We start from the raw sequence: 14240 nt of genomic DNA, 5'->3' as shown, positions 1-14240 counted from the left end.
GATGTGTTACATTATTATTAATAGTTAGGATACATTTAATTAATATGAGAAATTAGTTTACTATGGTAACTTGATAACATTTAGGATTAGTGTAATATAGATATAATAAATTAATATCATTATTAATCTGGTTCAGATATATAAGTCCGTTAGTATTAGTCTAGTATAAATTAGTAGTCTTGTACAGGTTTGTTAAAAATGTTAAGGTTCAGATATATTGGATTAATATCAGTTGAGATTAATTTAGTACAATGTTTTAAATCTATCAGTTAAGATTAGTCTAGACTTCTTGATGTACTAAGTTAATATCTATTAGTTAAGTACAGATGTTTAAACATTTTATCAGTTAGGAGGATTAGTCTTGTTAAATTTTATACAAGTTAGGATTAGGCTTGTTAAGATATTAATTTGATATCAAGATTAGTATAGTATAGATATATTAGATTCATATCATCTAGGATTAGTCTAGTAGACATGTGTTAGAGAAGATGTTAAACTTACAGTTTAGATTAGTCTAGTTAAGGTGTATTAAATTGATATTATTTACTGTAGGATACCTAGTCTATTAGCATTAATGTTTACTGTCTACACAAAGATGACATTGAAAGTGTTTTCTTTTTTATCTTTTAGCAAGCACAAAGCATAACCCCACTTGGTATGCCTAGCTCTGGCTCCCTGTCCCCTCACGCTAAAGCTACGGCACCTTACTACAGTATCTATAACCCATCAAGAAGACGCCCAATGCCAGAACAACCACCAATCCCACCTCAGACAGGTAAGTTTCAAGTTGGAACAGTAAGCATATTGAATTAATATGGTGTAACTATACAGAACAGTTAGCATTGAAGTATTATGGTGTAACTATAAAACATTGCCTTTTATAATATTAACAGTTTATTTTACCATGTCAATGTCTAGGATATATATAGACTTAAAAGTATCTTATGATAATAATTGAGTATTATAAGTACCTGAGTGGTCCTAGGCCTCAAGGTAGTGAGCTACATGTCATGCATCCCATAATAATGTAGTGATTCTAATGTTGGAATTTTTAACTATGTTAGAGGAGGACAAGACAAAGTGATTGAATAATTTAAAGTACTGTATAGAACTATATTTTACATATATGCAATTCATACAACAAATCTAGTAGCAGGATATTGTGTTTTGGAGTATTTAGACAGGATTGATTGCCTAATGCAATATACAAGTGCAGTTTTTTTAATTTTTTTTTCAGAGAAATGAAATATTAGGCATTAAATTGTATGTCTTTTATTAGAGGAATTAACACAGTATTGGTTACTATATAAGAATTTTAATAAGTGTGTCCCTTTTGACAATAATAAGATGTCAACACTAGTGCTCAGAAACACACTCCTGGTCTTCTTAAAGAAATATGCTTTTCCAAATTATTGTAAAGTAGATTTTTTAATGATTTTTATATATACAAGTCTCATTCTAATTATAGACCACCTCCAATTAATGACCACCTTTCTATGGTCCCATATTAACAAATATCTTTCATCTTTATTATTCTAATTAGAGACAAAAGCTGCTAAAGACTTGGAAATATTGGTCCTAAAAGTGGTTTTAGTTGGAGAGAGACCTATATTTGAAAAGCATTACATATTAATTTTACGAATGAATTAAACAAAAATTAATATTTCAATTATGCCATCACTAAAATGAAAAACCTGAAGAAACCCTCCTTTAGTAAACATCCAGTTTCTGAGATTGAACTTTCCTGATCCCCCTAAGTGTTTGCAATTTATTTTCATGTGAAGATGACACTCCCCAGTGGTAGGTTAACACTATCTGTGAATGAGGTTAAGAAATTGTTTTTAGTATCTTCTTTGATGAATAACATATTCATCAATTAAACATTTTCCTTTAAATAATACATTTTTTTGTTGAAATTTTACTCCTTAGGGTGTATATAAATTTCCCTGGGGAAGAATTGATAATACGATGGAAAAGAGTGTATATATATATATAAATAAACCAATGGAATCAAATAAATTAGTAAAAATGAAAATCTAATAAACACAACATTTAATGCAAATACTTTGAAATTCGCATTATAAATGATTTTTCTTTGAAATGAAAGTTTAAATTAAAATCAAGAGGAAAAGAGTTGGTAGTAATGGATAAAACATTTAAAATAGAAGAATTAAAGGCAAAATCACTGAAATATAGAATGACATTATGAGTGTCCTATATTGCATTTTTATAGAGCCATAGATTTACTAGATATTTTATAAATGTTATATGTACACTTAGGGAGAATGAAAAGACTGCATGCTTGTAACCAGCGTGGCCTTTTGCTTGTATCTCGTAATTCAGTTTATTAGTGGCGTAGACTACTTGATGAGGACATTTCTAGTAGCGCTTCGTAGTCCCTTAAGATTTTGTTTATTTTTCTCTCAAAATACAACATTTATTAATGTCAGTATACTATGTATTTGAAGTAAAAGCAGGATAGGCTTTTCGTGATGTAGACATTTTGCCGCTTTTCGAGAAGGATGTCGAACCAAAGGTTGGAATTAAGACAAGAGGCAGTGGTGCGCAGCTTGTTTGGAAGTTAATGTCCATTTTAAAATGAAAATGAGATTATATTATAAGTAATTATTGTGAAATTTATGATCATTCTATAAGAAAAATAATCTAATTTGGGATTTTTTATATTCAATGATGATATTTTGTTCACCACAAACAAATTTATACAATATTATTTTTATATGTTGATTTTTAATGTTTTTACACCTTTTTATAAAAATAATTTTAGTTTTGGAATGTTAAAAATTCAATTTAATGGTAATTTTTAGTATTTTAACCCACTTAGTGGAACTAATTTGCTGTGCCCACCCCCAAACGATGCCCATGTTAGCATTGTTAATGCTCCTGTGATAGATAATTGTTCATTAGTATTGGGAGTGGGGAGGGGTGGAGAGATGTGTAAACTGAATAAGGAGAATGATGTGGGGTAGGAATGTGGGTTACCATTGCTATTTTGGACTGGATTGTTGGTGATTGGTTGAAATAATTAAAGATCGATGAAGGATGCAATCTTGCCTTCAGTGTATTTACACTAGCCAAAGAGTTCTTTGATTTATTTTGTCAAATGTTTACTATTAAAGTGAAGTGTTATAAAAATGTTATTTTACTTAACATTCCGATCTACAGATAATAGCAAATCAATGTATAAAACAATTTTCATTCAAAAAGTATCATCACCAATAATTAGTTACTGTACAAGGTGTCATATTTTTTTTATAGAATAGGTCAAATGAATTTATATCAATTTTAAGTTAATTAAACTTGATTTGTTGTGGCTTTTACCTTGAACAGATCTTAGTTGCTTTGTCAAGATTTCCAATTTTTGGATTGAATACGTTAATTATATCTGTATTTGAATTGAGAGTTGTAAAGTCTCCTGCAATAAAGTATTTATTAAATCTGTATGTAGTGTCATATCAGACTGATGAAGTCTTTAAAATATTCATTCTGTGTTAGTTGGTGATCCCTTTGGGTCACAGAGTTACTGGCTAGAAGTCTAATCTATTAGTTGCCATCCCACGAGGGCTTGATGTAGTACTACACCCTACATTATTTGCGTGAGCCCAATCCCTACATTCAAAATAATTTTTGACTATTCTACACTATGTAGAAAGTGCTTTCATTGTTCCTAGTCCACATATCTAGCGCCCTGAGCATCTTACATTAGATGGATATGTACGCTGTATAAAACTACACTATTATTATTATTATTTTTATTATTATTATTATTATTATTATTATTATTATTATTGTGTTTGACGGTTTTTTAGATCATCATTTTCCTCCTTTTTTATCTAATGCTTTTAAGGTTTTTAGTTGCTAACTAAATATCAAAACATACTAAAAAGAATGGAATGAATGAAGTGTAATTATTCATAGTACTGCACAAGTTGATCATTAATTAAACCACTTAATTTCTGTTAATATAATTGTGTAATTTTAGGATGAATTGAGATTTACAAGTTCAATAAATTACAACAGGTTTTTTTCTGATTTATATTAAACAAACTAACAAAATCTAAGACAAAGCCTTTTAAAGTGATTAATGGCAACATTTAATAATTTCTAAACAACATGGCAATATATTAACACGACACAAGTATGTAATTATATTAAGTATAGGTCGTTGAAACCACAGATTTGCATTTTTTTAAATGTTTGAAATAAGTTCATCAGTCTAGCCTGTTCATCTTGTTTTTTGGATCCAGAATCCACTAGCTGGTACTATGTATTATATTTATAATTATTCTACACATTATTTAACCAGTAGTGATAATTGTAACTAGGAGTTAAGCAAGCATAGCAGTATTACTTAAGCACACTTTAAGCTATCAGTTGGCTGTTCAGTAAGGTATTTCCTGGATTCCATCCCTCAGATTATATCCAATCTTGATCCAGGTCCTTGTGCAGGAAGTCGCATGGATCTAGCTTCCAACAAACGCAACAACAAAAGATTCAGCCCTTGCCTTGATATGGTTTCAAGATTTATGAATAAAAGGCCATGTAATGTTGACCTTTAACACTTGAGAAAAAAATAGAAAAAACAGCAACGTACATAAAACCATTAATTAATTATTAGTCCTATTGTAAAATTAGTTATGAATTTTTTAATAAGTTAATACTATGTAAATTATGAGCTGTTTCTTGATTGCCCAAAGAAAAGTTTGAGAATAATTTTTTTTTTTTCCAAATTATAAATTAGATGTGATGAGTCATGCTGATTAAAATGAAAATTATTAAATGAAATTAAAGGAACTGTTATGGAATTATCAGTAAGGCCTACACAAATAGTGAGAGGTATCTGTTTTTTATAGATGTCCAGAAAATGATTAAAATTAATAAATAAATATGCCCAACAATGTCTATATATTTCAAATGAAATATATAGTACATGAAATACAAATAAAGGAAAATAAAAAAATAAATAAGTACAAATAAGGGCGAAGAATTGAAAGATGTGATAATATTTTGGGAGTTCAGTCTGATAACATGAGCAGTGCAACGTAACTGCATCGTGGATTAAGTACACACGCTTTACTCCATTACACACGTACCTATGCACTTGCACTTCCTGTATTGGGCTGTTGCTGAATGGTGATCAAACCCAGACTATCTCCTATATTGACCTGTATTGGTATCTATGCTACGGAAATTTGTGGTTTAATCTAGCTTGTTCTGACAACAATTCATGTTCAACGTATCTAGTAAATGAATTGAGATACTTGGTTAATGATTGTAGTAGAGACCTGATTAATGATCACATTAGTTAGAGACCTGGCTAATGATCAGGTTAGAGACTTGGTATGATCAGGGAGTTATTATAATAACAACTCCCTGGTATGATTTAATGATCACATTTATGGGACTTGATTAATGATCACTTTTGTTAAATAAAGACCAAGTTAATGATCACATTAATTGCAAAATATTAAATAATTATTTATAATACATTATCACATCCTCCTTTCAGAAATAAATATTATTTTTGTTTGCTGTTTGTATTGATGTATCATTGAGAGTATATACCATAATATAATATAGCAGCCATCAATCCTATAGGATATGAGATTATACTCATACCATTGAGGGCAGCAAACAGAATAGTTCAAATGCTAAATAATGTTTTAGATTTTACAAATTTTGAGAATTGGATAGATAATAAATTAATGTTTTATTTCTTTTTTATTTCAGGCCTTGGTGGTAAAAGGAGGAAACAAATTGGAGTAAGTCTTTCTACAATTTTTTTCAATTTTTTTTTATAGAATTCAGAGCTAAAAATTATTTTTAAAGACAATAAACATATTCCATATTAATCTTCTTTTGAAAGTGATTAACTACAAATTTTAGACCAATTTTTCATGCTAATCACAAACTCAAATTTCATTTGATGGCAATCTGTCTGCTTCTTTTCCTGAGCTATGTCAAACTTTTTGCCTTAAGATCAATTTGGATGATTATGTCGCCTGTTTCCAATATTTAAAAAAAAGTAGGCATGTTAGGTAGGTAAGTATGATGCATTGTAATAGTTAGTTTTTATTTACTTTTATAGCTAGGTGTTAGGATAGGAAAGTCTAGATGCTGGCATCACTCGAGTATCTGTGAATTACGAGCAGGCTGGTCAATGCGCCTTAAATTGCAGGCGAACGATGCATGATGGCTAGTTTCACAGCAGAGGTTGCTTCTTGTTATCATTTTCAAAGTTTAGATATGAATTATTTCATGGCTTATATTTTTGATATGATGCATTTTAATCCATATTTGAAGTCTGACTACCCACTTCCTTTAATTGGTACCAAATATTTCTTACTGGAAATTTGCTAATACATAATATTATTATTATTATTATTATTATTATTATTATTATTATTATTATTATTATTATTATTATTATTATATAGTATAAACTTTGTGATTTGGAAACAATTTACATTGTACAAAAAATGAATGTGACTAAGATTGAAAAGGGGAGGCCGTAATATGCTAAATCTGAATTTGAAATAGTGTGTGCACTTATCCACATGGCTTTCAACTAGAAATAGATAAATGTTGACCAAAATTGTTGCAATTCTATCTAATTAATTTATAATATCAATTTATTAGCTTCATGAAAGTGGACTTTCTCTTGCTTATTAACTTTAATTATTTTTTTTTTATTTATTTTTTTTCAAAATACTTAAAAAATATGGTCTTTATGCTGGTTGTTTATTGTATTGGTTTTCTGGTTAATATTAAAATAAAGTACTTATAAATTCATGGTTCACATTTCTAGTCTATAAACTTTTATCTGTATAATAAAAGAGAGGGTAGTAATGGTAGAATGGTTGTTAGTTTTTATAGTTATTCTATAGGTGTTGATGCTTTTGTGTGAAGTCTATTTTGAAATTGAGTATAAGAAATGCTAGATCCAAGGAGGTGTGAGCTCGATCAGGGCTTCTATTATTGTTATCCCTACCATTGTCTTTATTCAAATTCATATCACACAGTAAGTATTACAATTAAATTACTTCTGTTAGATTAGTATTCAATGTTAGCAGCTATGTTACATGAGAAGCAGTAGGACTAGAAAGATAAAATATCTGCTGTAAACCAGGAATGTTTTTCTAATTGACAACTGAATATGAGGAGGCCAGCTTATTAAACATTAACTAATTATGAGACATATTTTGTGGAGTAACTGGCTAGGCCCGGTAAGGTATTTCATTGGATTTTGGCTAAACTATAAAATAGACTTAATGTTCGGTATACTGTAACTAACCAAGAATATTATGTTAAGATTTTTTTTTGGGTGGGGGAAGGCAGGGGGTGTTGAGGGGAAGCTTGTAGGTCCTATGTGATTTTTGTTGGTAGGCCTTGTAGGTATGTCATTGCTGACTTTGCTAATTTCAACATAACAAAGACTTGTATGTAAAAAATAATTGGAACATGGATTTTTAATGAGCAAAATACTGTAATTAACCATGTTTATTCTGGTATGTTAATATTTTTGTTTAATATAATTCACAAAAATATTAATAAAGGGGTACCATACTTGCTGATTCTGAATTGTTTATATTTTTATCAAAATACGACCATGCTGTCATGAAGAAGAATGTAAATTATTCCCTTTTCACGCTTCCACTTTTTTTTGCAAATAGTAACAACTAGAAACAAGTTGTAACCAGGTTTGTGTAGTGTGAAAGCAAATTCATGTAAAATTTTCCAAAATATCGCAGGGGGCCCCTGTGATATCTTTGAAGAAAAACAGGCCTTGTCGAGGCTTGTTTATTCTTCCGAGTATTCAGTGCGCATACGTTCATACTGCCATCAGGCAACAGAGAACAAAATATTGTTGTGCGCGATCAGCCTACTCTTGATATCTCTCTTGTTGCTGATTGTTAAAAGTTGAAATGTTTTTTGTTAGTGTGAAAAGGATATTAGTTACTCCATTGACAAGACAAGATTGCCAAAAAACAAAAACATATCAATCATTACCAACAAGTATGTAAAAATGTTTTTAATGTCATTGGAGTAAATGATTTTTTAATGATCAATAATTTTGGAACAATTTTGTGTTTAATCATAGTGATTAGTTTATTAATTTTAATTTTTTTTTTAATTGCTTAAAAAAAAACTTTAAATTCTTGATTATGCCAAATTTAAAAATTACTTACAAATTAAAATACTATTACTTATAGTAATCCTTATTTCAAATTCAATTTATTCACAAATTGGTGAAAAGTCAAAAAATAGCTTGTACTAATCGAAGTTTGACTTCTAATCCAACAAATACATAATTTTTTGAAATATTTAACATAACAGTTTCATTATTTGCTCTGAACGAATTGTGTAGCAGTAAAATCATTAAATTTCAATAAACAAAAAAAATTATCAACTTTCCAGAAAAATGCAGAGTAAAACAATCCACATTTGAAGCCTTTTTACTACAAAAATTATTTACAACTTAATGTACAATGATTCTGTACAAATACAAAGAATAGTATTATTCTTTGCATCTGTTAATTGGCAAGAATGGTTTTCTTGTTTTAATTCTTAATTGAAGCAAATATAGTATGAAATTTCAGTATTGAATTTTATCTTTCTAATTTTCCACATTCATTTCATCTCAGAACCCATGATCTAGATTGACATAATAAACTACTACTACTACAACATTGTATTATGCAAGTTAAGCAGCTCTGCCAATACCACACAGAATTGATTTTTGTTAACTTTGAATAATTTATTTGCTTTGTCTTGCCAAATGCCCAAGTCTTTGATGAGAATACTATATCTTAGATTTATTAAGTATCTTCATTTGTATTATGAAAAATTATTGAAAGTAAGATGGTGAATGTTTGTCTATCACTCATGTCACATTATTGTGTAAATTTTGTTTAATTAATGAAATACCTAGTATTATAATAATCAGTCAATGTTTTTGCATCATTATTCATCAACTCAACCAAAATTCTATCAATTCAACTTAATTTATACCATTATAATATAAATAACAAACAGGAAATTTTTAATTTGTAACATGCTTCAAAGAAAAGAAAAGACTACCCTACTAGTAAGGTAGGAGTAAAAGTGTATAAATTAGGTAAAATAAGTTTCAAATAAGACTTCAGGTTTTGGATTTACATTAAATTCATATGTGGAGGGTGCAGCATTAATTTGTCGTGGAAGAGTATTGTAGACTTTAGATGCAGCAACCATGAACAGTTTCATTGAAAGAAATATAATAATTTTAGAAGTCAATGCCAGTTAATAATGAACTTGCTTATTGGAAAAAATACATTGCAAGTATATTTCACAAATTTGCATAATGACGTGCGTGTACAATATGGTTGCCCTATTAAAATAGCAACAGTTCGTCATTTAGATTGTTTATGCATAACTATAATTTTGGTAAAGCTATTTTACTAAAGATTTAATGGTTTAAATTATATTTTTAAAATTTATCAAATAATTACCCTAGTTCACATCAGTTATTTTTAGCTTTTACCTTCTAGTTTATTATAATAATTTTTTTTTGCATATAATATGTTTTTTGAGGTTTGTAAATATATTAATGAATTACTATATTTCAATAACCATGTTTCAATGTTAAAAATATGGCATGTTTTCCAAGCTTTCTAATAATGTTTTATAAACAAAACATGATCAATTTAATCTAAAAATGAAATAAAAAATATATAGTATAATGAAATATAATGATTTAAATATCCAATTTAAAATAGGCAAGAAATATTAAAACATATTGCTAAAGCTGTTTAGTAGTGTAATGTAATAATAAAAGTAAAACATGATGCTATGTTTTATAATGTAATAAATACATCAGAAATCTAGGAATGCATGTATATTAAATTATTCAATTTAGTAGAGTTTTAGAAACAAAGAGCATTTAGATGACTCAGAAGATGCGGAAGCATTCGATATTTCTCATCTTGAGTACAAGGGTGTGATTCATATATCTGCATTTGCCTCTAATCTTACCTAATCCTATTTCCCCCCATCTCCTTTGATCTTTCCTCTAGGTGTTTTGAAGATCTACCGCTTTATAATTTCTTTATATTTTGCATAATGTTCTTTCCTATATTTCATTTGGTGTGATAATAAAGAGTAGTATACTTTAGTCAGGTAAACTGCTATTAGCCACTGTGTGTGTGTGCTGAACCGTGGCGATATTGGGGTCATTGGTTCAAGCCCATCTCTGCTCACCATATGTTTCAACTGGGTAGCTCTGCATCGTCTTTCAGAATGTGATGTTTATTCTCTTGGTCCTTTGTGCATTAAGGCCCATGTGCACTTTGAAATAAACACTGAAAGATGAGTAGGTGACTTGTCTCCCGATGTATACCAACCGCCACAACTGCACAACATTTTTCACCTGCACAGCAACCAGTAGCGTATCTGGGGCTATTAACATCGGGGGCCTGATGTGGGACACAGTGCAAAATTAGCTGGGGGAATGACATGATATTCATTACTTTGGGGGAATTCTTTTGCTAAGCAATTATATTTCTTTATTGGGTGCATCTCAAACTTTATAGGGACTTGCATGCTCTCCTTAGGTATATCACTGACAGTTACAAAAAAATACAATTAGGTGTTTATATTACACAGTTATTATTTTAATATTATTATACTTCCTTTTGTTAAATTGTTATTCCTGTTTTTTGCCCTTCCCGTAGGTTTATTCACCAGCAGGTTCAGACGATTATCACTCAGAATCACCCAGTTATTCATCACCTAAACCCCCAGGAATGTATTCAGATAGTTACTACCTTGGTAAGTTTTCTGATCTATTGGCACTCTTTAAAGTTATATATATATTTTTTTATTTTCTAGTTCATTCTATCAAAAGGTTCTTGTAGTATTATTATTATTTGCATCATGTTATTAATTGCCGTTAACATCAACATTATCGTTGTCAGTATTTCAGTATGTATTAGAACTCGCTTTCAGAACAGTGACACACACCTGTACAGTGGTGTGTCCATAATACAATAATACAATCAAGTAACAATTATACAAAGAACCAAAAATTAAAATGGAAAAAATAAACAAAAACAAAACAAAAACAAAAACAAAAACAAAACAAAAAAACACAAAACAAAACAAAAACAAAGAAAAGAACAACGCCACCATAGGCATCACTGCTATTGTTGTAATTATAGTATATAATCATTCATCATCATGATAATGATCGTCATCATCATTAAAATCATTATCAATAGCAATGTACTTTGCATTCATTTTGTCAAGCTCAAATAAGTTGTATGACTAAAAAGAGGAAACAAGTTGGTGTAATTAGGTTGGAAGAAGGATTGTATTAAACACATACATTTATCAGTTACCATATATGAAGTTTAAAACCTAAATTAACTTAAAAGAGACAAAACACTTTAACCCCTTGTTATATCTAATAATGCATTTTTTTTTACCTCTGTAATACAGATGGCTCTCATAACAGTGGGCATGATGGATGGAGCAATGGCATCGGACCAGCATCCAATTACCCCTCCTCAACCTTGCTAAGCAACTCAACTTCCCATTCACAGACCTCTTCTAATTTTACACATGATCCTCCAATGGTAAGAACATTCTTTTTATCTTATTTGAATTCCCATCTTTATAGTCCACGCTCCAGAAGTCAGAAATGTTCTTGATTTTTCTAAGACACAAAAAGTGTTTTTGACGGAAAACTCTTGAACGGTTAATGAGATGCAGATTTTTTAATATTTAAAAAGGGGCACAACTCACCCATCTTTTTGTTGGAAAATCAGTTGTTTTTTCTCTGGAGTCTGGCTTAATAAAGATGGTCTGATCTGTTGTTATCTACATTTACATTTTCATAAGTACAAGGCATACAATCAATCTATCAGTGTTTATACAGAGTACATAAAGAAAAAGAATGTTGCAAGAAGACTGGTTTAGGTGAAGTTTAATACAAATTCTGAATCGCCCTCAACAAATAAACAAAATAAAAAAAATTATATATGTGTATGCATACACTTAAAGTAAGATCACAAATTTTTGTTTTGAGATTGACATTTGACCCGGCAGCAAGAGCAAGTCGATGTGCATTATTTTGATTGACAGCTGTGTATCTGGTATATTTTTGTAAAGGTGTGAAGGTTGCAAAACTCACATCAAAGTTAATAGCCTATAATGATTTATGTCCACCCTAACATTAAGTGATGAATGATGCTGTTTACTTGCAGTGAACATTGACTATATATAACTTTGAAAGGATTATTTTTACTTCTTAAAAGAGATATTATAATTTATTTTTTTCTTTTATTTTTTTGTATTTTTGCAGAATTTTGGGCATAGCCAAGAATCATTGATGAGTTCTAATTCAGGTCTTCCTCCAATGACCAGTTTTAGACCTGATGCCCATCCCAGCGCTAGGTCACCTTTGAATGGCAGTGAACCAAGCCAGGGTAAGCAATATCATAATATTTAAAATCACTGATGAAAACAGTAAAGAAAATGTTCACCATTACCATCTGTATTTCATCATTACTACTACTTTCACTTGTTATAGGCTTCATCATCATCCTCATCATTGTTCATAATCACCGCTACTGCAACCATCACCATTATTGTTGTCATCATCATTATCATTATCATCCTGATCATAATTGCTGTCATCATCGTTATATTGTTTAAACGCTAGATTTAAAGACACTCTTTTCGTTTGGCAAAGAAGTGATGGATAAATAATAATTCTGTGCATAGACCCTTAAATTAGCTAGTAATTACCAATTTTTAGGATTTTCTATAAATCAGCTAAAAATTTGTTTAAACTGGTATTGGTCTTTGTATTAAAGAGTGATACAGGATCAAATATCGTGGCTATTGACTGCATACAGTTAGCCCTTATAGACATGTTAATGCTAAAAAAAAAGTACTCTTGCAACCATTCTTTTTTATGGCTATTAGAATATGAAAACTTTTAAGTGTTTTAAGTGAATTTCATGATTGACAGAGCATTGTATGAGTCTGATGTGAACTTGCAAATCTTAATAATTGTTTACTCTACATTCTGCAGCTCGCAGAAGCTCAACAACAGCTACCGGAGCAGACAATTCACAAACCGGTGTCACACTTGGAAAAGCACTTGCATCTGTAAGTCACAATTTTTTAAAAATTACTTTCTTTCTTATTTGTGACATTAAAATGTTTGTTTTTTTTTCTGTTTAAAGTCTTAAAAGTTGTTTTTTGTTTTTTTTAAATATTTGATGTATTTAAATGTCATACTTTTTGACAACATGCATACAGTAATAAGAAAGTGTTATACTGCCCTCTATACTAGTTTAATACTTTTGAAATCTTGGGGGCAGCATTTATGATTGATTAGTTGTATGACTGGCAACCCCAGGAGGCCAGTTCTTGCGGTCATACAGTGACATTCAAATCTATTACTACGACATTGCAACAGTCTCCTGTTGGATTTATTTTATTGTAAATTAATGAATTAAATAGAAACAGGAATACTAAACCTGCTGAATTTCTTCTGAAACTAAAAGCATGGCACTAACCTAGTTCTAGGCATTCAAGGATTGATCTGTTGTAATGTAAATTGAAAGGAGCACCAAGAAGTCAAGTTGATAAAAATAAATAACTTTCTTTAAAAGAATCAAACAGGTTGCTAACCAGATTATATTGTATTAAACTGTGCAATTATTTCTTGCATGACTTGAAATTCATGAAATTGCACAATAGAAATATACAAAACCAGCTGAAACTAGGACCATGTGGAGAGAAATGATCGTAACCATATGGCGAAATACCGAAATCTGAAAAAAGAAACATGATAGATTACGCAGGAAATAACAACTTTGCTCAGCAAAACCTTCTCAGAACGTTTAAAAAATGCTGGCATTGTGAAGCTTCTTAACAATGATCTTAATTCCCAGCAGAATGAAAGTAATAGGATATTGTTTTGTTGGCTAGGAAGTCGACTATTTTAGATTTCCCAGGGAACTTTTGCAGTGAATACCACAGAAATGGTGACATAATTGATTTGTAATGAGTTGTTCTTCCTGGTGATGCTGAAAATTGAATGGTTCCAGTGTTATCAGGATGTTGGCCCTGATTTAAATGAGTATCTTGTTCTCTATCAACTTTCAAATGAATAATAATAAGAAATGGTTGTGATTGTTGATATTTCTTTTCCAATCACCGCCACCACC

At 30.0% G+C, this 14240-nt stretch overlaps 1 protein-coding gene across 4 annotated transcripts in view; it reads left to right on the top strand.

The window, feature by feature from the left end:
• LOC117122657 (transcription factor 12-like) overlaps positions 1–14240 on the top strand; it is a 115600-nt gene that overhangs the window by 62988 nt on the left and 38372 nt on the right. For all 4 annotated transcript variants that reach the window (XM_033268339.1, XM_033268337.1, XM_033268338.1 and 1 more), the window contains exons 8-13: positions 631–775; positions 5749–5780; positions 10731–10827; positions 11497–11633; positions 12362–12485; positions 13097–13173. In XM_033268339.1, the coding sequence (XP_033124230.1) occupies positions 631–775; positions 5749–5780; positions 10731–10827; positions 11497–11633; positions 12362–12485; positions 13097–13173 (612 nt within the window). The remainder of the gene's footprint in view (positions 1–630; positions 776–5748; positions 5781–10730; positions 10828–11496; positions 11634–12361; positions 12486–13096; positions 13174–14240) is intronic.

The sequence above is a fragment of the Anneissia japonica genome, unplaced genomic scaffold (assembly GCF_011630105.1).
Source record: "Anneissia japonica isolate Jap-2015-1 unplaced genomic scaffold, ASM1163010v1 scaffold287945_len1679841_cov205, whole genome shotgun sequence".
Classification (NCBI taxonomy): Eukaryota; Metazoa; Echinodermata; class Crinoidea; order Comatulida; family Comatulidae; genus Anneissia; species Anneissia japonica.
This window is presented reverse-complemented; position numbering and strand designations above follow the sequence as displayed.